The sequence below is a fragment of the Ambystoma mexicanum genome, chromosome 12 (genome assembly GCF_040938575.1).
Source record: "Ambystoma mexicanum isolate Mex_15411 chromosome 12, UKY_AmexF1_1, whole genome shotgun sequence".
NCBI lineage: Eukaryota > Metazoa > Chordata > Amphibia > Caudata > Ambystomatidae > Ambystoma > Ambystoma mexicanum.
The window spans coordinates 1220217552-1220244389 of NC_090936.1; the positions used below are offsets into that span (position 1 = coordinate 1220217552).

Below are 26838 nucleotides of genomic sequence, written 5' to 3' on the forward strand. Positions count from 1 at the left end.
GCTGACTTTAACCTGGGTTTTAATGATAATGAGGATAAACAAGCCTATTCCATTCAATCTATCCTAGTTGATCATGGCCTCACCCAGAAAGTTCTTGCCCCTACACATAAAAGGGTGGACATTAGATTGGATAGCCAACCGAAATTGTACCACTACCATCTCCAAAATTCTACCACAAACGTGGACTGATCACCACCTCATCTGCTTCTCATTAACTATAGAGCCGCCAAAACCAAATAATCAGGAAATAGCACCATCAATGCCGACTAGAAGTAAAAAAGATATCACTCCTGAAAAATTGCTCCCACTCCTCCAACCAGCCCTCACTGTTAGCGATAGTAACTCTGACCCTAACACGCTAGTTGAGACATTTAATAACGCTTTGACCAATGCCTTGGATATAATTGCCCCTACCAAACTTCGAAAAAGTAAACAAGAATCTCATCTTAACTCATGGTTCACCCTGCACCTCAAAGAACTACGAATCCAAAAACGTAAACTCCAAGCTACCTGGAGGCACACACCTTCAGCGGAGAACAAAACCCTTCTTGACAACTTTGCTAAAAAATATAAGAAGGAAATAATCCTAACTAAAAAACACATTCAATGAGAGAATCAGCAAAGCTAATTCTAAAGAACTCTTTTCCATCCTTAGGGAAATGGAAAACCTTATTGCCCCCGTAGACAACGTTCCCAAGGACAAACAATGTTGCACTAGCATCCAAAATGCCTTAGCTAACACAATTGCAACATTACAAACTAAAATCGCAAAGAAGAAAGCATCCTTGAGCCCTACTAGAACCCATACCACCCACTAGACCAACACTCCCAGAACAGCCACTCAAAGCAACAGCAAACCTTTCAGCTTTACTAACATATCCATTTTGGAAACTGAAAAGGTGATTTTATCACTGAAGCCTTCTAACTGTCAAGGTGACAATTGCCCTGCACAAGTTATTAAGGATGCAGCAAGAGATTTAGCACCCTTCATCTCAAAACTAATTAATGCTTCCTTTAGATCCAGCACTGTACCCACGAACCTTAAAGAATCCTGGGTACTGCCCCTCCTCAAAAAACAGACCCTTGGCCCAGCTATCCCTACCAACTATAGGCCCATCACCAGAGTCCCCTTTCTCCTCAAAACCGATAGAGTAGCCTACCTCCAGATCCGAAACTATCTGGAGACGAACCAACTACTAGGATCTCGCTAATCTGGATTCAGACCATTACATGGCACTGAAACGGCCCTTATCGATCTTAAGACACAAATCGACGAGTTGAAGGATAAAGGTAAAACAGCTATGCTCCTCCTCCTTGACTTATAGGCGGCCTTTGACTTAGTGGACCATGCAGTGTTCTGCAACCACCTAGCGTCTGCCGCCCATTTCTGAAGCTATAGCCTGGGTACAATCCTTCCTAGCCAACCGTACGATGAGAGTGTTCTCCCCTTTAGCCTCAGTGGACAAAATACAAATCACCTGTGGTGTCCCACAAGGTTCATGTGTCTCTCCTACCATGTACAATATCTTCATGTGGGATGTTTTTACCCATGCATCCAAGCCCTACCATAAAACTGTCCAGTACTGGCATGGAAAACATCATGATGGCCAGAACTCCCCAGAGAGTGCACAGGGAAAACATGTATAGGCTGCCACCCATTTTTGCCTATGTTGTGAGCACAGGAGGGCACTGCCTAAAACCACCATTGGGCTACACACACAGTAGCCTGAAACCATTGGGAATGGCAATGCTGATTGCCAAAAAGCAACTCAGAACTGTGGGGAATTCATTTTCTTAATCCCAAAAAAGGTTGCATTACCAGTACTCACCACTATCAGAAAGCCGGCGTTTTAAAACCACCAGACTTTTGTGTAAAACTGCACAAATGAAACAAAACCAGACCAAGGAAAGACTTGCTAAGAGGTGGAAGAATGTAAAACTTCTGAAATGACTTGAAGGAAGTAATTATTTAATGTATAGGTACAAATTGTCAGTTTGATTTGAATGTAGAAAACTGGGAACCAAAAGTGACATTTAGCTGAAACCTGGCTTAGTGAAACTGGATTCTGCCTGACAACTACCCCTGACAGGAGAAACCTGTTCAGCCACTCTTCCCAGGCCTAGCTGCATCCTGCTGCCCCTTGCCAAAAGGAGTTGTCACCTCTCTGATTAGATTAGGGGTGGAGCACCTGGGAACTGGAAGGAACAGAAAAATGCAACTCCCTTGACTCAGGCAAATGTTATATTGGGGGTGTCGTAAAGTGGCTTCCTCTTAGGGGAAACTGGGAGGGGCAGTGCCTCTGCTAGCAGCTGAGCTTGGGGGAAGTGGATAAACCAGTTATTCCACCCTGTGATGTGGGAAGCCACACCCCTTTTTGACCAGGGCTTAATTTTAAAAAGATAGATAACTCATAGTGCGGACTTGTCAGAATTATATAAGTAATATCATTATTTTTGTGATTTTTCTGTGAACATTTTGAGAGGCGTTAGGACCCTGTGGTGTATTCTGGGGGGTTGCTAGCGAAAAATAGGGTCTCACTCCAAATGTCTGCATGTTAAATATCTGACACTTCATCAATTAATGTCCATACTCCTTGCGCACATGTGTGTAATTTTGGGTAAATGTCCGATATTGCAAAACCAGTTAAAAAGCGCAAAATGTTGTCATTTTTGAATGCAAGCCCCCAGGAAGATCAGAGGCGGACAAGCATGGACCATAAGGAATATATAATGTGCACATGTAATTTCAACAAATTGTATATCTGGGGAAGATGTATTTGAATCAAATATAGATTTTTGGGCAAACTGACCAGGGGAGGGACCTCTGGCCATAAAATCTACCTCATCACTCTGACTCACAACTCAGTTCCCCCAATCAAGGGAGAAAGGAAAGCTTGGCCAATGATAAATTGAGAGAGGGGCTGGCTTAGTGATGCTGCGCACACACCCACTTTCTAAACACATAAAAGCAGAGAGTGCAGGACAAGTGGAGATCCCTTTTTCACTTTCCGCGGGACGCTCTGCCGGGAGACTTCAGACTTCAATCCATCAATCTTCAGAGACCAAGACTTTACTTCAGAATTTGTAAAGAACAGGCCTAACCCACAAGCTGAGTTCTCTTCAGCAGGCCTCAAAATCATTTGCACACTATTCCACAGCCGGGGCGAGATGTCTGAATTCTTTTGCCAAGAACTCTTGCCAGTACCCAGAAAGCAGTGTTACATCCAGAATCCACTTCATCCGGACCGGAAAGCAGAGCAGTATCCAGAACCAGAGGCCGCTGTATCCGGGGAGCTGACCCAGACGCTGTGAGCAGAACCAGAGCATGACAGACCCAGCAGAGCGGAGCTGACCCAGGCGCTGCGCGCAGAGACCGTCCGTGGCGAGGGAACCGCAGCCAATCTTGACCCGATCCGTGGCGAGGTCCAGTCCTTTCAAAGCTAGGAGTGAGTACTTAGATCAGATTGTGACATAAATAAGCTCTTAGTTAAAATAATTTAATCCAACTATTTTAATCTGATTAGAACTGTCTCCTGGAAATCGTGTCACCTGTCATTTTCAAAGCTGTCACCTGTCAATTTGAGTTACTTTAAATCCGAAAAACGACCTTTACAAAATCGTTCATATCTCTGGAACCGTTTGGGCTAGGAACGAAATTTAACTTTCATCTGAAAGCTTAGAATCTAGGCTTTCCAACAAACATAGAACCGACTTCCTACTCCCTATACTTTTCCCGTAATCGCGAGACACGCACTCGCGAAATTTCCCGCGATTTGCGATTATGGCTCAATTTCTCCACTTGTCAAAATAGCAGCTCCATTCTTTCTTTTGTTAAAATCCGTTTGCAACTTGGTAATAACTCATAGAGCATTGCTAAAGTGAGCCTGAACTAATAGCAACACGCATCTCCCACTCACCCTGAATCTCTAGAGGGAATTAAACAGTTGGCACATTTTCCCATCCATTGCCATCACATTTAAAAAGCATTTTGGGCCTGTGTTTCAAACTCCTACCTGTTTCCTCTAAGCTTGCTGGGGGGGGAACTGAATTTCGTATTGTATTTGATTGCATTCCTGAGAACTGTGTGCTCCTCTTTCCATCTCCTTCCATTTCTTACATTGCATAGGGGAGGGGGGTGAATTGCCAGAGAAAAAGTGAATATCTTATCTTTTGCTAAAATCATATCAAGTATTTCTGTACTGCATTTTATTCCTCATTGCTTTTCCCTTGAAATCATAAAAGTATTTTTGCTACTTCTTCCATCCTATACTAACTCCTCATTGATTGTAAATAAGTGTGCTAGTGCCAGATTACCCATTGTTGATCAACATCATATGTCTAAGTGTACTATCAGATATTAATTTATTATAAAGTGTGATATATATATATTGTTTAAATTCTCAAATAAACCTTTTAATTTGCAAAACAAACCTACTTCTTGGCTCAGTGGGGTCAGGGGGATTCTAAGAGGGGGGTGTTATACAAGGGTGGTCATCCAGAGTACTGAACTAGACATAAAAATACATTAATACGGGTTTTCCTCCGCATCCCAGACTAGGCATTGACTTGGCTGTAGTGTTGATTGAATATCGCTTACATTCACTAAGCCACTCTTCGACAAACTGGACAGACTGGGGGTAACTATACCAATTACACAGACGACACGCAGATCCTCATACCACTATCTGGCAATTTTGTCGAAGACACAGCTCCAGTAAATAGTATTTACCTCATCATTCAGGCATGGATGGCCTCCCACGGCCTCTGCCTGAATGATGATAAAACAGAGATACTGATCCTGGGTTCCGACTCTAACCTTAAAAAACGTAGCCCGAATTACTGTGCCTTCAACATAGATGGCAACATAATCAAAGTGGCAACTGAGGTAAAAACATTAGGTTTCTACCTCGATTCTACTCTATCCCTCAAAAAACAAGTTAACTCCCTAGCGTCCTCCACAGCCTACACCTGTAAATTAATCAGGGCCTGCAGACCTTACCTCTCCAAAACGACTTGCATTACACTAGCCAATGCCTTAGTAATGTCTAAATTGGACTATTGCAATGCCCTCTATGCAGGGACCAGCAAAGCCGTCATAAACAAAATGCAAATACTGCAGAACAATGCTCTTAGAGCAACTCTGGACATACCCCGCAGAGCCCACATATCCAACATTAGGAAATAACATCACTGGTTAAAAATTAGTGACAGAGTTCTCCTCAAGACGCTGTCCCTCACCCATAAAGGCTTGAATAATACTGCGCCCCCCTATATCTCGGCCAGACTGACTAGAAAATCCCCTACCCACCATACTAGAGCCTCTAACCACCTCCTACTTGCAATACCCAGATTTAGACTATCCAAAGCGGGTGGGGCAAGTTTCCCTGTTAGAGGGGCCCGCGCCTGGAATGCACACCACTGAGAGCCACCCTACCCTACGCTAGATTTAGATGTAATGTCAAAAGTTGGCTCTGGACTAATGATGAGCCACAATTGCGCTAGGCCTGAATCGATTTTCATATTTAACTACCTTGATACCTTTGTCACCTGAAAACTGACTATCCCATGTAAGGGACCCGTATTTTCTGGATCTTGTTTTCATAGCTTGCTCAATCTGTATACCTGTTTTGCATTTTCATTAATATTTCATGCACTGCATTTTCCGTATGTAGCCTATGTATGTAACCTTAAGCTTAAGTATTCTTATGACTGCTGCGCCCGGCTACCCCTGGGTTTTGGTGCGCATTCTCAAATGATAAACTAAAACTAAACTAAAACTAAATTTAGAAAATAAAAAGTTTAAGGATACAAAGTATCCTAACCCCACTTCACTTTAAGGTGCTATGTGCAGTTTTACAAATACAAGAAATCCACTCAGGGGGACATAGTCTCCCAGTATTGATAATCTTAGGGATGATAGTCTTGGGGTCTGATCAGTTTCCCAGGCAAGGGGGGAAGTAAAGCCGAGGGCTTTATTTACTTCCAGAAAGACCATTCAGAAAGATAGGGTTTCCCATAGAAGCTTATGGGCGAAAAGCAGCAAAAAGAAAATCTTTCACAAGAATCTTTTTAGTACTGTGGATTAATACCAAAAGTACTTGTATGAACTGATGTTTAACAAAGTGAGGTTCAAAAACCGCCTCAACTAGTAGATTAGGCCATTTCAAAATGACGAGCCACACATGCCCCAGCGCCATAGTGCGTTGCTTTGTGGCCCTGAACCGGAGCTGCGCTTCCAGGGATGACTACTGGGTGGCGCTGCTGCAGGTGTGGCGTGGTAGCTGAAATGGCATATTCTACTTTTAGCCTATCATATTTTGTAGTCAATATGCAAATACATGCAAGCCATTACTTTTAATGCCAATGCCCCCATCTTTATTTCAGGCAGTCACCATCCTGGTCAGAAACATGAAGAGCCGCGTGATCACAGAGAAACAGCTCCAGGTGCTGCTCGGGTACGCAGAAGAGGATATCTATGACTCATCGCGACAAGCGACGGCCTTTGGCCTCTTGAAGGTAACCGCATGTGAGGAGTGGTCAGAGCAGCTGTATACTTGCTCCTCAGTGTGTCCTGTGAATACGTGTATTCCAGAAAAATCTTTAACATTTTACAAACACAACACTTTTGCCTACATTGTCTCTTCAATATGTTGCATGCTTCTGATGTGTCAATGACAGATATGTGAATGTATATATTAATAGATTCTATCACTCCAGTCTCAAGGCAACTATCACGGGGCAATCTCTAGTATACAATAACATTGGAGGTAAAAGAGGAGCTTTGCCTCGCTTTTTTGGTCCTTAATTCAGACAGCTCTCTGTCTAGAGGTTTGTACAAGTCTTAGCATTGCTTTGGAAGTGTAAAGACATCAAATCTTAACCTTGACGGAGTAAATTACTTCAAGGACACAACTATGGCTTAGAGCAAAATGGAAGGCAGACCAGACATTTAGATTTCTAAGTGTCCAAATAATAATAATACTTGGGTGACTTATGTAAATGACTCTTTGAAAAACTTAGTGGCGGGGCTGAAGGTCATAAGGTAACCACTTTTGACTGCGTGATTAATCCTCTTATGCTTGAACACATTTTTGCCTCTGGTTTCCTTGAGCTGAAACTGGAGCTGTGCCTAAGACGAGCTGTTTTTCCTGTGCACATTTGCATTTACAGCAAAAGGCTACTGAAGTGGCCAGCACCCTAAAATGGCTGTGCCGCAAGGTTCTCGCTTCTTCTTTGGCCATCTTGTTGTTTGACCTTTGTCCTGCCTTCCCAGGTCAGAAAATGACATATATGGTAACCCCTTTCCTTGTAAAAGCTGCTAATTTTGCGAGCAAGTGGGTTTTGTGTGTGTGAGCCAAAAGAGGGGGCTGGGTCTGTCTGATCCCAGTCGACATCCTCTGGTGCCCGAATGTCTGTTGCTTGGACGGATGTGATGACCAGTGGCTGTCCAGGATTGGACAAGCCTGGGCTGTTATAAACTTGCAGATCCTTACATTGGTGGGAATGGGCTAGCTCCCAGCCGAATTCCTTGATAAAAGATGACAGATCATCATTGGAACCAAGGTTTCTGTGAAGACGAGCAGCATGTTGAGGATCCGAGGATGACTGCAGCTGGCCTGCATCGACTCCAGTGATTGGCCAGGTGAAGCCCTGCTCATCTGCCTGATCTCAGACCCTCGTTGGTGCTTTGATATGATAGAAGTCATTTATAACGTGCCTGCTCACAAGTGTTTCTAGGCGTGTCAAGACAAGTAAAGGAAGACAAGGGAGAGGGGAGGGGAAAACAGGGCAGCAATACTCTGAGTAAGTGCAGCCAGGGCAGGGCAGCTCTGGATTGTGCAAGGAGAACAAGGGACTGTAGGGGTTACAGTTACAGCCCCCAAGTGCGTGTTAGGCCCGGAGGCAGTGCAAGGGTGACTGATCAAGAAAGACCCTGTACCCATTGAGACTCTGAGGTAGCCAAGCCACCAGTAGGTACAGCAGACAGGTAGGTCAGCAGCGGAGGGAGAGAAAGAAAGCAGAGAAGAAGAGGAATGTTTTGCGCTGCTTCCAGAACTTCAGGTTGTCTGGGCTCACGTTTGAGATTGGCAGTGAGACTATTACAGTGGGAGACACCTGCAGAGGAGAGAGATCTACCCCCCACTCTCTGCTGGAGATGCGTCTAACCCTTAGAGAGTTGGAGGTAGCTGAGCAAAGGGCTTGAGAAGGAAGGTATTTTGGAAGAGAGCCTCAAATGTAGTGCAGGCCCTAGCCCCTGCCCCAGAAAGCCTTGTGGACAATGCAAAGGGTCTTGAACTTGATCCTTGCAGCCACCGGGAGCCAGTGGAGAGATTTCAGGGGTGGAAAGAAATGGTCCCTGGGCTTGAGGCCAAGGATAAGTCTTGCAGTCCTGTTCTGGATTAGTTGCAGAGGACGGAGAGTAGAGGAAGGCAGATTGAGAAATGGGCTGTTGCAGTAGTCCATCCTAGAGAGAACCAGGGCTCTGGAGACAGTGAGCTTCTGGGGGAAAGTGAGAAAGGGAAGAGTCCCTTTCAGGAGGTGCAGCTGGTAGTTCGTCTTCTTGGTGACCGAGATGTGAGAAGAGAAAGAGAAAGTGGAGTCGAAGATGACACCAAGGTTTTTTGCCTCGCAGGAAGGCAAGGAAGAGGGCCCAAGGCGGGCAGCCAGCGTGAGAGAGGGAAAGCAGAGGCAGGGGTCCCAATGAGAAGGATCTCCGTCTTACTGGCATTAAGGCAGAAAACCCTTGCACTGGTGGGAACAACCACTCTCGACCCCTGCTCTGGGATCCATGCCTAGGAAGCCTTCGGACGTGTACCTGGACCAGCCGGTGGACTGACCAGCACCCATTTGGGCTACCTCATTGCAGCAGCTGCCGTTCAGAGCAGAGCCTTGCAACTTCAAAGATCTTCAGCCTATGCCATAAATCCTGTCCTCGCATTTTCAGAAAACTCACAAGGGGAACTGAGCTGGGGCTGCCTCTGTGTTCACCGCAGGATCATCGTCTGACTGTGGTGACCTCCTCTGGAACCATCTTTCTGAAATCCTGTGAGGTGTCCTGAAGGGTCTGTACTGCCGAGGTCTGCATCTTTTCTTCTTTTGCGTACTTATTCAAGAAGTTGCCTGGCACCGTCTGGTGAGAACCGCAACCAGCTCCCGACATGAAAAGTGACCTCTGCACCCGCACCACTTTGGCTCCCCTCACCCGAACCAAGGACAGAAGATTGAAGTCCCAGCGAATTCCAGGAGACCTGCAGTGCCACCTAGAAGAATCAGAGTCAAGGGGGGTAAGTGGACATACATGTTTCTGTGGTCCCCCCGTCCTCTATAGAGTAACACTGGGCATAAAGTCCTGACCCTAACTCTCCCTGACCTGTTGGTGGAATCTGGATGAAGGATACTTTCCTAAGCCTGCCCTAGTGAATAGGATTGAGTTGAGGTCTTGTTGATGTTTCTTCGTCCTCCACACTGCAAGAAAAATACTACCTTTCCTCTCCTTCACACTCAAAACACTCACTACCGTCGCCCTCATCATGTCAAAAATCGACTATGCAAACAGCCTCTACCTCGGAATACCAGAATACCTACTGAAGAAGCTACAACGGATCCAGAACACAGCAGCCAGACTACTCCTCAAACTATCCAGAAGAGACCACATCACCCCTGCCCTAAAAACACTACACTGGCTCCCAGTAAAACACTGTATCACCTTCAAAACAATGTGCATAACGCACAGGGCAATCTGCAGACAAGGGGCAGAATTCCTACAAAAGAAAATGACAATCTACAAGCCAACAAAATCCGCCTGGAACTAAAACCTTACATCAAGAAAAAACTCTGAACCGACTTCGACCACTTAGCCGCAAAAACCTGGAACAACATCCAAAAAGAAATAAGGAACACCAAAGATCACCTTAAATTCAGAAAATTACTAAAAACCTGGCTCTTCAATACCAGGGACTAAAACCGAAACAGTAAGACAAAATGACTAAACGAGAAAGGACATTGACAAGCTCCCAGAACCGACTGAGAAGCACTCGGGGCACCGGGAGGGATGACGCCGGTGGTTCACATGCGAGACCCATGGAGACGGAGGCAACAACCCCAGCCAATCCTTACCATCCCCAACCGCCCGTTTAGCTACAACTAGGTGCCACCAATCACCATACTAACTGAGGTATGGACACTGGCAGGCACACTAGCCATGTGGGTGGGGGTGAGGAACATGCAAGATTGTTGACGGAGCGGGCGGAGGAGACAGCGAGATGTTCAAGGGGCCTCGAATGCAAAACGGGCAGGGACTTTCAGAGGCACCAGGGTGCCCAAGCACCCCATCGGGTGAAATTACGCGTGCCCAACTGGTCAATTCAGGATAGAGATGCCAACTAACCAATACCACTAACAATTTCCTCCTCTGCATACACCTCTCAAACTCCAAACCAAACACACCCACAAACCTCCAGCACAACAAACCGCACAAACTTCACTACACTGCAACAACAAAACAATAAACACACATAGACACGCACATCAGTACACGACGACTACCGGCCGCATACACCCAAGGCCCAGCCGATGGACCCACCGGGCTGAGGCTGCCAACAGCACATCCCTGTACTCCTGCACCTTTCCAGCCTCCACCCACTAACTCACCTTCCCCCCCTCTTTCAGAGCCGCCAGGGGACCACTCCGATGGTGATAGTGTGTGGTACAAATGTCCTTTAACATTAACATCTTACCTGGATGTTATTAAATACTTCTCTAACTTTGAAAACTTTCTAAAAAAGCACCACCACCGCAGACTGCGTAATTCCTGAATAACCTTATCTGAAGAAGCTATACTTTGAGACATGTGGGCACACGGCCACAAACCATCTCAGAGTTGGACTAAGATTGAGATTGAGGGAAGCTGTTCTTTTGTGGGTTTTGCCTATTTCCTTGCATTTGATTACTCACCTAATTGCACTTGATTCATATGAAATTCTGTTCTACTAAAGATGAATATCTGTATATGTTTTATATGGTTTTGTGTGACAATACTTACCTGTTATTGTTATATGCTTGGTGCGTTACTAAAGGCCCAATAAATACGTTTTTTTATATACTTGCTGTCGAACTTGAATTATTGCTGTTGCCCTGTGTGGACTCATTGTATCACTAGACCACTCTTACAGTTTTCCTGCGATTAAGCCTCGCTGCACAGCTGTCTTAACTTGTGTGTTGGCAAAACCAGTGGTCGAAGTGGGCGGGAGCGGTCAAGAGCGGTGCTCCTATACTTCTTTTAATTAAGTTTTACCGTTCCTATACTTTTATTTAAAAAAGAAACTGTTCCGGAATGGTTTTGTTTTAAAATAATAGTGGTGGAAGAAGTTGAAACTTGCACTTTCAGTACACTGGACAGGCCATTCCCTTAAACAGCAGGAACATGTGTTTTGGGGTTTGTATTGTGCATGGGAGCGGGCATGGCGATGGGGTTTGTGGGGAGCGGTGCAGACCAGTAGGGAACATAGTTCCACCACTACCTTTCGTACACTTCCGACCACTGGGCAAAACTCTGTGTCTTCCCTGCTACCTTAAATAAGGTGGCCTCCCAAAATCCTCCCACTGAAACGGATTTTGGAAATCCATTTTAACAAGCAGCATATGAAAGAAAAATAGCTAGTTGCTTACTCTAAATAGATTTAAAAAAGACGTGTTCCCCAGGAAATGCCCTTAAGGTCAGTTGATGATTTTTTAAAAATGTTTTATTTGTTTATGGTGAAAAAAATAATTATTACACCTTTACAAATACATATCCAAAATTATATAGCTAAAAAAAAATTTTCTTTTTCCGAAATTACTATTCTTATACACATTTGCAACACATTTAAAATAAAAACATAAAACACACCACCATTTGTTGACATGGATACTATTCACATTAAGATTCAACACAAAATGACATAAAATAAATTTCCTAATTCAACCTACTCCTGCATGAACATATAGTGAACATCATATCGGATGAAGGCGCAAGGGTGATGGTCCTTAAGTCCAATCTAAGACGTTCCAAGTCGAAAACACAGAACTGCCATAGCTCCAAGCATTTTGTGCATTAACACTTGTAAACGTCATGCACCATCCCAGGCTCATTGTGTTCAGTCGAGCCTATACCAGTGAGTAGAAGATGTAGGAGTGGAAATACTGCACACTAGTCATAAACACTCCAATTTCTAGCATAAAGCGACTAATACCACAGACAGTTAATGTGTTAAACCTTTTAACCTCCTCATACATCAATATAGAGAAGACGCATTCCATCGATATTGTCCAATCAAGATAGCGGCAGATGTAGTAAAGAGGCCAACCAAAGATCTACCTAGAGCGGCATCTCATTGGGTATTCAATTTCCATATTTTGGTTGGACAACTGAGAAGGTGACAACAACTGTCACCTTACAAGGTTGTCTTTCCCCAAAAAATAATCTCAAAACATTACAACTGCTAGCACTCAGACATTTCCATCTACTAACCCTAGATTTCTTTCTTTGAGACAAACTTCTATTTTACTCACAAGTCGCACCACGGCGAGTATTATTGAATTATTGCTGCCCCACATGCAGCATGCCCAAACAGCATGACGTGCGAGATTTGAAGCATTTCCGAAATAGGCGCCAAGACATATCATTCTGTCGTTTTCGAAATATGGGTAGTAGAGAAATAGATGCTGAAGGGTTTCTGTTTCATTTAAGTTAGTACAAAAACGGCATAAATGCCTGAGGTCACAGGCGCCATGGCCTTGCCATTTCCAATCCGAGAGCCCGTATGAATTAAGTCACGTCGAAATCTCATATAGGTGGCCCTGGCTTTATTGCCAGGAAAACACAAGAGGTAACGATTGCGCGGCTTCTGCGCATGTCTAAAGTTGGCGTAGTTTGTAAATGTACCATACCCCACAATAAGATCGGAGTTGCTAGCCCAGGCATTCAGAAGAAATTATTTTTTCACGAACTCTGGATGCTCTATGGTGTCTCGCTTTGTAAGATTAAGAGAGAGGAGAATATTATTCATGCTTGTGTGAAAGATAGAAATTGATGCGGGATGGTCGGCAATTGGCATCGCATGGAGGTCCTCATATAAGGAATTTGGTGGAGGAGACACCATCTTCATAAAATTGCTTAGCATTCACCATTCAAATCCATCTGTGAGAGGGTAAAGACCAAGTTCATGAGTTAGAATGGAGTTTGGAGGATAACCCGGAAGCACCAACACAGATTTCCACACTTTTCCTTGGATTTTATTCAACGAGGGACCCAAGTCCATCAAACATAGATCCAATCCATAAGAGTAAAATTGGCTCTACCTTCAGCTGATAAAAATGTATCAGTCGAAGAAAAGAAAACTTACAGTAGCGATGATAGATCAGTTTCATCTGTGCTATTAACTGGACCAATTTCAGATTTAAAGATGTTTGCCACTTTTGGATTAAGATACTATTCGACAGTTGGTAGCCCAAATATGTCATCTCACTATTGACGTTTATTCGCTTCGCATCAACATGCCAGCTAAATCTAGAAAGCTTCCTGTTAGCTGTAAAAACGAGGATGTTAGATTTAGCTGTTAATAACCAAGTTGTTGAGCAAGCAATACTGATGAAAATAGTAGTGTTGCAACCCGACCGGGGGTCTATCAAAGAGGACTACATCGTCCGCAAAAGCTATCTAGTTGATACGAAGATTTCCCAATCAGATGGGGAATATATCATTCGCGTCCCAGATGTTGTTAATATCTGTAAGATATAGGTTGAAGAGTACCGCTGCAAGGTTACGGCTTTGCTTCACACCGATTGTGGTGGAGATGTTATCCGATAGTAAACTTGCAGCATTGATACGAACTCTATATGTTGCTATGCAGAAGCGCAATCAGTGCCGCTATGTGCACTGGAATTCCATATGTCAACATTTACTTCCACAAGCGATTGCGAAGGACGCTATCAAACGCTGATGTGAGATCCAATGAGGCCATATGTATAGGTCCATTGGAAGAGTCACACAAAGATATCGATAGATGCGCAAGGATGGTCGCATTCAGCGGAGTACCCATTGCTTTACGAAACCCGACCTGTACTTTTGAAAGAATAGGGGATGTTGCCATAAAAGTTTCCAGGTCGTTTAGAACAAGACGAGAAAAGATCTTTGCAGCTACGTCAATTAAAGCGATGGGCCTAAAATTAGCAGGATTGTCCAAAGGCCCCTTTTTGTAGATAGGAATAATGATGGCAATCAGCCATGAGGGGGGAATTGTACCGGAACGAAATATGAGTTCAAAAAGCCTAAGGAGATGCTTGGCACAGAAGTGCGGGGTCATCCTTAATGACACAGGGCAGAGGCCCGTCAGGACCTGCTGCTTTAGAGAATGATAATTAGGAGATTGCCCAAATTACGTCCTTCAATACCCAAGGACATGAGGACGCAATGGACATAAGGGGGACATCTTTCTCCTGTGCCACATACTGGGGGACAGAGCATATTTCTCCTTAAAAAAGACCTGCCAAGTATACCCATTTATTGCAGCAACCAAGGGATTCACTGGGGAACATTTGGGATTTCTGAGAATCGCCCATAATTCCCTCACCTTGTGCTTGCAAAGTAGCTCAATCATATGCTGATTGTCAAGGCTATGTCGCGCATATCGTATACATTTTTTCTTGTATGTGGCCAAAATGATGTTTTTAAATGCCTTACGAGAGGCAGGAGATAGATGCAGACAAGCCAAAGCTCTAAGATCGCAATTCTTTATGCGTTTCAGAACTGCCATGTCCCAGACAAAAATCCAGGAGGCGTTAGAAGTCTGGTGCCTAGCAGGGAGTTTGGATAATCGTTAGATGTTCACGGATCATCTTTAAGTTGATTGCAGTAAGAGTTTCCAAATAGTGCACTGACACCTCATTATCTGCACTAGCCAACATGTCCCTGTTGACCCAGGACACAAGTTTCCTACATTTGCTTGGGTTCCAGCGGACAGATAGTGCATAACGATTGCTCTCCACCAGGACTGTTTGAGGCGAGACGTCAAAGGTTTTGCAGGAAAGATGAAGAACAGTGCTCAAAGCACTCTGGTCTCCCTGTCCAGGATGAATAATCGGGGTTCGATCGAGAAAACCAGACAGCTCACTAGATGCCAAAAAATAATCAATTAAGGAACATGAAGTGCCATGCTGCATAGAGATGTTACTACTCAGGGGTGCCAGAGATGGGGGGGGGGGGGGGGAAATGTTCCAGGCTTCAAAAAAGTCTGTCCATAATTTGCCTCCTGCACGAGCCTGCTTCGCATAGGGCATAGAGTCAAAGGAAGGCGTACTAGTTCCTTCAATGTCCAGACAAGCATTAAAGTCGCCCCCAATCAGTAGTTCATAGCTGGGATAATACAACATTGCATTGGTCAGTGCTGCGTTTAAAGATTGTAAAGTCATCTCTATGGATACGGCCATGGGGTTCCAGTATAGAGATGTCAGCAGAATTTTCTGAATGGGAGCACCTGGAATATTGACTTCGACCATCACAAAGGAATCAGTCCGGACCAGTAGTTGAGCCGTAAGTCGTAAGCTATTCTTAATAAGAATAGCGAGGCCATCACTCGGACAGCCAACAAGAGCTTGACGTGCTGGAACACAAAATGATACATAACCTTCCAAAACAATATCCACGCTTGACATGGTTTCTTGTATCAGCAGAATTTCAGCAACATTGAGGGGGCCTACTGCTTTGTGCCAGGCATGAAAGTTCTTTGCCCCACAGCAGTTCTGTGAGAATATACCAATATTCGATAATTACGAGGTAGCAGTACCTTCTTTCATTGTAGCTGCCGCTTTGATAAGTGGTTCGAGCCAGTTTAGGCCATTTAGAGCATTGGTGGGCGAGTTGAGTCAGGATCTCACTATTTGGCGCCGCCACTACATTCATGGCTGAGCCTTTAAGGGTCCCATTTGTGACGCTGTCAAAACAGTCCAAAAAGGACCATGCAGTGTCCATCTCGCTAAAAAGGTAGGGATAGAGGCCCAAGGTCTCAAAGTCCTCCTTATAGTCTAAGATAAGTTTAGTAATGATGTGAGATTAAAATTTACACAACACTCTGATTGTTTGGATTGCAGTTTTACCCACTCGATATCTTTCGTAGATAAATTCCGTAAAGATGGAATCTGGTAAAAGGCATTCATCAGAAAGGACCTATTAACCCATGCCGTTCCATTAACATTCAGGTCACTGACCCAGCCCAGAATATATTTCATCTCCTTGGGCAGTTGCAGGAACACAGGTATTTGATCTCTTAAGTCTTCAGGTTCCAACTCGGATTTATTTGTTTCCCCAGATTGTCCACAACGTTGTTCTCACCTTGGGGCTTCACCAAAAGATTAAGATCTGACGCACAAGTGCCTTGCTCCTCTAGTTTGGTAGCATTCTGAGGAGACGCCAAGCCTATGGCTACAGTCACCTGGGGTCCGCCCCTGTTTTTCTGAGATACGGGCACATAAGCAGGCTGAACAATTGGCAGACAAGCCTCCAAGGTTACCGGAGAGGCCACCTTTTTAGTTTGTGCAATTGGAAAGAAGGTATGAAACTGAGATTGCGTCTTTTCAGGAATTATTACTGCTAATCGGGGAGAGGGAGCTCTTACATCACCTTCACCCACTTTGATTTGCAGGAGTTTTTTACTTTCATCATTTAATTCCAATAGATTTAAAATGGGCTCATCCACACTCAAGGTAGACATTGATTTAGACGCCACATCGTGAGTTATGAGGGAACCGGATTCAACAACGGCACAACTCCTAGTCGAAGTGTCCTTTAGAAAGAGAGTTGATTAACCAATGGTTATAAGATATTCAGCGGTGTGTTTCAGCCGAAAAAGAAACAATGCAAAGTAACGAGAAATCTGATGGGGAAAGCAACGTTTTAATGGCCTGTGGATAGTTACTCAGTGAATTAACATCATGACTGGTCGCTAAGCCCCCATGAATCCAACACTTTCGGGAGCTGGCAGAAACTAATACTTGGGAATGCAGTGCGTGATTTACAGCGCTTTTTTCTTGTGAAATGTGAATATTATCGATTACACAGTAATGGAAGAACTAGAAATTGTGTGGATCAATGACCGGGTTTTGATACCATGGTTACACTCTTAATATATGATAATACATTGTATCTGTAATTAAGGACATTACTTGGGCCTGGAAAGATCGGGACCATGTCTAATTAGCGTATGCCATCAAAATCCATGTTTACGCTTAATTTGCTGTAGTTATTATGGAAAATCAAACAAAAATGTTTTAAAAATATAAGAAGTTTGGAAATACCAATATCACTAGGAAAAGATTTCTCTACTCCAAGTATATTCTTTGATGGTTTCACCAGGCTAATTTTACTAATAACCCATAATTCTTAACACTGATTAAGAAGCCCCCACTGTGGCCCTCCCCTTTCTCATTTGTTAGTTCTTGGCCCTCTAATTAAGATTGGGGATTTACAGAGACATGTACTTGTGCAAAAAGAGCATGTGACTTTTTTAGTCATGTTAATTTTGTCTGTCAGTGCAGGTGTCCACCTCCATCTTTGAACGCTGCGGCTTTGTTAGTATCCCGGGCCGAACATTCATAAACTCAGTTGTGTCATTTCCAGGAGCTTGACCTAGAGACTAGTTTCGCTTCATGTGTAATTCTAAATGTGTGAACCCACATAGCAAGGAAAGCCTATGGAGAGTTTAGGTTATCTGGTAGGTCGCTCATTCTTGCTTGCACTGTTTCTCTCCACTGGAAATGAGTTCCCCCATCTTTAAGTAGAGCAGCAGAATACAGCGCCAGGCATTGGGAGAAGTAAACAAGGCAAGGAAAAGAGTAGGCATGAAGATAGTTAATCAATGAGAAGGTCAGTGTGATTTGCTGCGCATTTCTTTTAATTTTAATGTAAGTAACTAATCTTTTTATTTTTAAGGCCATCTTGTCGAGAAAGCTGGTTGTTCCCGAAATGGACGCTGTGATGCAGAAAGTAGCCAAGTTTGCTGTCACTGGACAGAGCGAGCCAGTCCGAGTCCAGTGCAGACAGGTTTGTAGACTAGAATTACTTTATTGTCCTTGGAATTGTCTCTCGTCTCTGTGCAGTCTTAGATTTATTTTGATATATTTCATTTCAATGTTATTGGTTCTTCCACCACGTCAGTTCACCGCTGTCCGGGAGATGAACATTTATCAAGCATTTGCCTTTGAGAGTTTGTGGGCCATTGAAGGGTGTTTGGTATTGCCAAGGCATTGAAAGACCACACACCTACACCTGCATGCTATAGAACCAATGTTTAGGATGAGTGTACATTTGATTGGTAGTACTGTATTTATGCCAAATGGCAGTGTTGCAACCTAGAGTGAACATTCATTCTGTTTATAAGAAAGCAAACCTGCCCATCTCAGACTCCAGCCATGATTTATGGCATGGCTGTTAGGTAAGATGTTCATATCAATGATAGATCTCCCTGACCTGTGTAAACCCCAGAACATTTTGCTTTGACTAGGTAACTATTTTACCTTGTCCCTAGGTGATGGGGAATCTTTTTCCCCTCTCACCTAGTCCTTTACTCTTTTTATGGGTGACCTTTTTATGTCTCTCCATAGTGTGTGGTTGAAGTTATAGTTTCCTATATAGTGAGCCAGCACACCCCACGTTATTTGGAGTGCTGGGGGGATACAATGTATCCCCTTTCTTACTTACCTGTTAATATTTTGTTATAATTGTGAGTTTTGCATGAATGGCTGGTGGCAGTGGTTTTACATTTATGACTTTTAGTCTTCATTACTCGCAGGCTGTTAATTCAGCCTGGGTAATGCACAGAAGGGCCATCATTTTTGTAACATGGTGGGCTCTTCCTTTATTCACCATTTCTTGTGGGCTTGCTGTTCGAGGTCTTCCCCTTCCATTCTAGGCAGTAACGTCCTCAGTGGCTGTTTTGTCTTCGGTGGAATCCTGTGGATTCCCCGCCCAGGCTCCAAAGTGAATGGAAAGGTAATGAGCGAGCGAGGAGTCCAAAACTCTGCAGCCCTTTATCTTCCACCATGCATGCAAGCGAACTTCCAATGGGGGGGCTGGCTGTGCTGATTGTACAGCCAGACCTCCCCTTTCTGTAAAATGCGGGGAGAGAATACAGACGACGTGCTGTAGTTCCTGATAAAAACTCTGAACCTGGAAGCTGCTGACAAATTGACCACTGGAACCAAACCGAAGAGGATGATTAAGGTAACGCGGCTGAGACGTTTCCAGCGACCGGAGAGCCTGCTGTAGCTCTTCCTTCCAATCGACCTGGGCATCCTGGAACAGAGGACACACAGCCTTGGGAGACCCACTAGACACAAGACCTGCATTTTGAGCCATCCCATGTTGTGCTGCGACCTTGCAGGGCTGCAATACCCCAATACCCTGGGACCTAGATCCATTGTGTGGTGGCACAGTCTCCCGAAATTCTGAATCTTGCTGAATCCTTTTTGGCATCCTGCTGGACCTCCAGAGATGTGAATGAAGTCCAAAAAGTCCCCTCATCCGAGTGCTGGACCTTGCAAACGACAAGAATCTGACCAGCGATATTCTGTCTTCTTCTGTGCTCCTGAAAAAGGCGCCAAATCCACAGAGAATCCAGCCGTGATGGCAAACCTCACCTAGAGCCTTCCCCGTGATCCATGCTGCAAAAGACCTTCCAAAGTCCTGTCTTCCGTCTTCTAGACAAAGGAATCCATCGACCAGGTTTTGGGCTGCATATCCTGAAGTCTTCCTGCTGCAAGACTTCTTCTATGCGGAGGTACTGTGTTGGCTGGGGTATTTACTTAACTTCAGTCTCTTATGATTCCTGTGTATCCTTGGGGTGCTACTGTGATTGGGAGGTCTCTCGTCCAGTTCACCCAGGCCCACTGCTGGAATCCTCCTAGTGTATGTTCTCTGAAGTCCCTGGACTCTAACTTTCAAAGTGAACTACTTACTGGTTTGCCCAGTCTTCCTCAGGAACTCTGACTTTGCCTGCAACTAAGCCCTATCTCACCCTGCCCACTGCTGGCTCCTAGACCACTAGGGTCTCTTCTGCCTCTGAGAGACCTCATGTACTAGAATTGAGAAGGGCTCGGTAATTTAAAGGGCCTGCCTTAAAAAGTAGAACAAGTGTTGAAAAGTGTACTTCCTTGTAAAAGAGTTAGTTGGTAACTTCGAACTCTGAGTGAATAGTTACACAAAGGTATTACTTACCTTAGATATGTTCTGCCATTCTGAAAGTATATATAGGGTTTATTTACCTTGAATAATCTGCGTGCCTTTTTAAATAAGTATTCTCTAAGTCTTACTTTCCTTAGGAACTGTCTCGCCACTCTAACGGAAAGTAAGTCAAGGGTTGACTTACTCACCTGTGAATTGGGTTCCCCTCTCCCCAAAAGTAATGCTGTTGGTTTCACTTTATTATTCCTGTTTGGATAATTGTATGAGTGTCCCCAATTGGGTCTTGCTTCCCCTGACTTGCTGTTAGCCTGTCCAGAATAAGTCTTCCTAGGTCATACATACCTTTTAGGTTGGTGGTAGCTTCTTACAAAAGTATATAAGTTTTACTTACCTTGCATAGCAGTGTCATCCAAAAATAAATTAAGAAGTTATTGCTTCCCTTAGTCTGTGAACTGAAAAGCAGCTGCAATTGAAGATTACACCCCAAGGTCCAACTCCCCTGGAATAACTGTTATCCTGAATCAGAGTTATAGGTTTTTGCTGTTCCTAGAATAAGTGTTCCACTATTCAGAAAAGTATATTGTCCAGTTGATTTACTAAGTGATTTCTTGCTGAGCGTCACGGTACAACTGATGGGGTCTACTACCCTGGTATCACTGAAAGTAATCCAAAAGCAACTATTGGTTTTGACTTCCCTAGAACTCCTGTTAGGTGTTCCAAATTAGGTTATATGTTTGGTCTGTGCATCTTCAAGCATAGTGTTGTGTTTTATAAAATGTGGTTATATATAATGTGATAGTACTTATTCCCCCTAAAGGGTTATTTATTAATATGTTCATAGCCAATACTGGCTTTACATATAACAGAATATAAACATTAAAATACATCAATCTTGTATACAAAGCTAAAGAGAATCTCTAATAAAATCATAATTAACCTCTCATACTCTTGCATTTCATTAATACAGAATCCCTATAGATAATTCTTTTAAAAGCGCTAAAACAACTTCATAAAATGTCATCCTATGATAGATCAGGTTTAGATTGTTAACGCCTAACTAACTTTCCCATATGTCTTTTATACTTCCAATCTTTCTCGTGTTATCATATGCCAACAGGTATTTAGTACGCAGGTGCTGAAGGCTTTCACACTCACATATTATGTGCTTTGCAGATTCAATACACATCGATCCACAGAGTCTACAATATCTGTATTCTCTCGATAGGTTTACTTTTGAACCTAGAATTCCCATAGTGTCTCTCATATTAAATTTAAACAACAAATAACATCCAATGGTAGTGCACTCAGGAAATGCCTGGTAACTAGGTTTGCCTTTTGCTCCAGACCAAAATTCCAAGTATAAAACACTATTTCTTTTAGTCGCGAGGTTAACCAGATTTTGTTCTCTGCCAAAACCATATATCACTCTTGTCAGCAGAGAGAGTTAGCCAGCTTTTTACATCGTCTTTGGACCATTTATGATATATATTACTCAACCTGTAGAGTAGTTTCAGATACTGTTTCTCATCCATGACTTCGTAATTATTCATCAGTTCTACTATCAACATGTCGTTGTCCAGTTGAGCTAATTTTCCATAGAGTGTGGCCATCTTGTATTGCACTATATCACTCACACTATTCATCTGGCATTCTAGCAACATATATTCCTGAGGTAAACATTTTGGCATTCTCAACAGTATTCGTAACATTTTCGCTTCAAATTTTCCAATTCTTTTATGAACCGTATTCCCCATATTTCTACCCTGTATAATAAACATGAGACAATTTTAGCGGAGTATAACATTGCTATTGTGCTAACCGAGAAACCGCCTTGACCTCCTATAAAGTTGCTCAATGTTATTGTCGCAATCATACACATCTGTTTTGTGTCTTGCCAATGTGTTTGCCAGGAGAGTTGATGGTCAATGATCACTCCGAAATATTTATACTGTTCCACTATCTCCATCAGTTGGCTATTAATATACCATTTGTGGGTCTTGTTATTACTAATTATTTTTTCCCCAAGAAACCTCATTATCTTGGCTTTACTTATATTGATGTTCAAATGATTCCGGTCAGCAAATTTTTCAAGAATATCTAATTTGGTTTGTAGGCCTTTTGGTGTATAGTCTAATAGCAACAAGTCATCGGCATATCCTAACCAGCCCAACCCTGTTGTGCCAATTTTGCTGTTGTTCATTTTTGGGTCTAGGTCATTGCTCATGAAATCCGCCAAATACAAATTAAAAAAGTATTGCGGCCAGGGTGCAGCCTTGTTTGACTCCACAAATTGTTAATATAGTTTCAGACAATTTCCCTTCTGCATCTAGTCGTACTCGCACTGACGTGTCATTATATAGGAGTTGAATCATATATAAGAGCCCAGGGGGAATTCCCCCATGATGTTAGTTTAGCCCAGAGACGACCACGCACTACTGTATCGAAGGCAGCTGTAAAGTCGATATAGGGCACCTATACAGGCAAACGAAATTGGCAAACAAGGACGGCGAGACTCAGCGCAAGGACCTGCATTATAAAGTGGTGTGAGGAGCGCTGCGGGTGATTGTGAGTGTGGGGACTTGCCACACACTGTTCACTGTTACAGCCGAGACGCTGTTTCACGCGATTACGCTTTCAATTGTCCTTGCAACTGCATATCAAGTGGAGCCCACGATTCTTCTATTCTTTGTTGCTTACCACATCTATTGTGATATTATTAAAGACTTCCCACTACTCAGCCTCAGTAGAAGAGCAAGTGCTCGAAACACGTGTCAGGCTACCTTCTTGGGAAATAAACATACACCAACTGCAATTTATATTGTGTGTGCGCGCAGTGTGTCTGTAAAAACAACTTATACAGGCAGTCTACGACCTATCCATGAATGTTCAATGGCTGCGAGTTATCTGGGCCTACTTGTATTTAAATCATTTATTTGTACAATACATGGTGTTTCAGTGTTTTTTTGGACCATATGTGTACTACAATTTCATTTGTACTGATTCTACAGCCCTCTCTCCCTCCTAAAATGAGCCTGGCTGCTCTGTCTACAATGAACTCACGTGGTACAGCCTTATACTAAGAGTGGAGTCTTGTACTCTCTCAGTTGAATGGTTTTACTAAGCCCTTAGTTGGACTTCAGAAAAACTGTCCTAACAATTGCACACTCTGTTTTTTGTTTATTTTTCATGGTGCTCTCTTTAAAATTAAATTGTACATTCTTTAAGGGCTATTCTATTGTTTTCCCCGTCCCCATTTTACTTGTTAAGTGGAAGATACAGGCAGTAGCCTCTGTTGACCTTGGCTTCAATGTCGGGGGCCCTGGAATAGAACAATAACTTTGAAATCAGTGGCGAGTGGAGGCAGAGAGAAAATATTCATACTGCCCTACATCATCTGTCTAGTGAGTGCTCTGGAGTGATGTCTGTGGTGGAAGAGAGACTTGGGGAGTGCTCTCCCACCTGTTTGTGAAACCACTTTGGGGCATTCCTATCTGAGCCATCGCGGGATAATGAACGGCCTGTTAAGGGAGTTTTCCTAAAGTCCTACTGGCAGTAAGACTTTAGTAAGCTATCCCATTGGTTTGTAGATACCCAACTCTTAATATCAGTCTGTACTAGCTCAGGACCTTGGTATTGTGGCAGAGCAGTCAGGCTTATCTTAATAGGAAGATGTGAGCTGTAGGTAAGTACACTGAATCTTAGCTAGATGGGCACAACAAAGTAGTACTTACACATATATTTATATAAATGATATATATTTATTATATTTACATCAGAATCACTTTAAATACTTCAGACGTTTACGTTCGAGCACTTAGGAGTACTAGATAATTCACTTCAAATGGCACTTTCACTTTTGTGTTTGTTCGCGGTTGCGTTTGTAGCAACGTTAGAAGTGGAAAAGACAATGTTATCGTATTATCAGTTATCGCTCACTGATTCGGTTTTCAACAGGTCATACAGTAATGCATTTACTCTGCAAACGCATATAGAAAAGTCACCTAAAGGGAGGTAAATAAGTAGTTAGTGCAACATGAGCTTAGTTCTAGAGACGGTTTCTTCGCCTGGCAAGTCTTAAGTCCAAAATCACAACCCTATCTAGAGGCAGTTCGTAGAGGGCTTGAAGTCTTGACAAACAGCAAATTACGAAGCGCTCCTGCAGATTTCTTCCAGTGTCTAAAGTTATTGAAGCAGCAAGGTAACTAACAAAGGAGACCTAAAAATGGACTCGAGAAGGGGACACAAGCAGCAGCTAGGTCATAGGTCAGACGTAAGAGGGCGTTGCCCTAGACAACTCTACGTGCACTCCAACGCTCTGGAGCGACTTCTTGGAATCAGGTAAACAATAGCTTTTTCCCCACAGTACCTTTGGTTTGAAGAAAGTGTTGTGGTGGCTTCTCTGTGCTACGGCAGCTCTGGACCCGACCTCCGGATTCCTTAATCTGTTGATGAAAGGCAGGACAATGGACAGTGTCTCTCAGCAGCAGTCTCGAGGGAGGACCTGTAGCACGACTTTCAGCAACATCTTGGTTCACTCTGCAGTTTTGGCACCTTTTCGCAGCATCAACGAAGCACACGGATCGCTCGGCCAATCTTCTTCGCTTCTTGCAGTCCCACACACTGGTGAGGGGGTCTGGGTGAGTTGGATCAGCTCTCTGGAGTGTCCTTACGGGTTCAGCAAATATTAGGACGGATTTAGCCTTTTCACAACGATGCACCGGAAATGAGCAGTAGGTGGTCTGGTATTGGGGTTCTGCAGCTCTGGAAGCTCTAGGACCTCAGGAAATGGCTTGTTTCAAAGTTCGTCTTGGGACTAGTTGTTCCCACCAGCCAAAGGGAAGGAGTTGTCCTCTTCTGAGCTCCTCTGTCGCATCGAAAATGGGGTCAGGACAGCAGTGGTAGCTTCACGGTCTTGCAAAAAGGGTCTGCAGGCATCTCCGGTCGTCTTTTTCTTTGGTTACTTCAGTTTCCTGTGGTCAACTTGCTTTACATTCCAGAAGCCTCACCTTTTATACAGTTCCAGCACACACTCCTCTGCAATCGGTATAACGTTTTATTGACAGTCGTTTTTACAACTGCCTTTTAAACGAGTACAAAATTACAAAACAGGTTATCGAAATGGGGTTTGGCAAAGGGTAGATAAGGGATTGGGGGTTCGGGAAAAGTTAAAAATAGGTGGGGGAAAGGGGAGTTTGGTGGTGGGAAACCCCCCAAAAAAAAATTATTTCGATGACCTTTTCGTAATTTTGTACTCGTTTAAAAGGCAGTCGTAAAAAATGACTGACGATGAAAGAACATAGAACCCTGCAATCTCTCTCAGCATTTTACAGAAAGGGGCGTTTGGCTGTCCAATAATGACAGCCAGACCCCCTGTGGGACCTTGACCTATTCAGGCACTCTGGCAGACAAAGGAAGGGGCGAATAACTCCTCCCCTACTTCCTGCCTGCCGAGACACTCTGGAACCTAGGCGGGGGATACCTACTGGTTCCCGCCAAAGTGAAAAAAACACACACAGACCTCCCCCTCCCAGAATGGTAGAAGAAGGGCTAACAAAGAACAACCACACTAGTAATTGCGAAAAAGGAAGGGAGGCCCCAAGTTGGTACTTGGGCAACCCTATTGTGCATTACCGAGGCTATGGACATGGCCTGCAGTATACAAAATACACAATACTTGGTAGAACACGTCTACTGCCACCAGCCATAACTAGGAGATTGTCTATGTGACTTAAGTCACAGGTGCAGAGAGAAGGGGGATACGAAGTATTCATTTGGCACTCCACTGAAGGTGTTGTGTGTCAATCTCTCGGGCCATAGAGTTTTGGTAGAGATAGTTACTTGAGGATATAGAAAACGAATCTTAAATAGGACCCTAAGGGTCCCCTGCAACACTGCCCATAGGGAGCTGTGTGCTGCAGTAGTAAAACACTGATTCCTTTTAGAGCTATGGAGCAGATAGGCTCCATAGTACAGGTGGAATACAAACAAAGAATAGAGCTCCAAAAGACAGAGCCCACAAGAATGAATGAGTGGAAAGAGGCTCCACTCGTTCAGGATTTAAAGAAAAAGGTTGAAGTCCAGCAAAAAGGGTTCTCACTAGGAGATGGGATGAAGCACCAACATTATACATCTCCCCAACACTGCCACCAAGTCTGCATGGTCCGTAAATTGGGTAAGTGTCATTATCCCAAGCGAAAATGAGCCCTCAAAAGGTCTATAAACATGGTCGTAGTATTAATAGTAGCTTTGGAAGTGCAGTAAACAATGTTACTTCAAGATTGAGTACAGTAAATAGACAAACTGAGTTAGTACATTCAGTGTGGTTTTATTTAGTAGTATTTAAATACTTTTTGAAATAATTTTGTAATAAGTGATGTAATGTATAAAAAGCCTTAACGGGGTGTATTCTAACACTGGTTCTCAGGAGACTGCACCTGTTCGGGACACCATTGATTCTGCTTGCTCTGGACTGGGCCCGGAGATCGTGGTACCCAAGAAGCTGGACATGTCCATCTGCCCTCCCTGGTGCCACCTGAGGAGAGTGAACCTGCTCCCCCAATTGTAGGAGTGGATCCTCCAATTGAACCTCAGCAGCCTGAATCTTCATGCTTGGCTACTGAAAGTCT

The 26838-nt window shown here is 43.7% G+C and overlaps 1 protein-coding gene across 1 annotated transcript in view; it reads left to right on the top strand.

Moving 5' to 3' along the window:
* The window catches only part of UTP20 (UTP20 small subunit processome component), a 1390303-nt gene that overhangs the window by 1160606 nt on the left and 202859 nt on the right, over positions 1 to 26838 (top strand). The window contains exons 50-51 of the mRNA XM_069629877.1: positions 6385 to 6516; positions 17963 to 18073. Of these exons, the coding sequence (XP_069485978.1) occupies positions 6385 to 6516; positions 17963 to 18073 (243 nt within the window). The remainder of the gene's footprint in view (positions 1 to 6384; positions 6517 to 17962; positions 18074 to 26838) is intronic.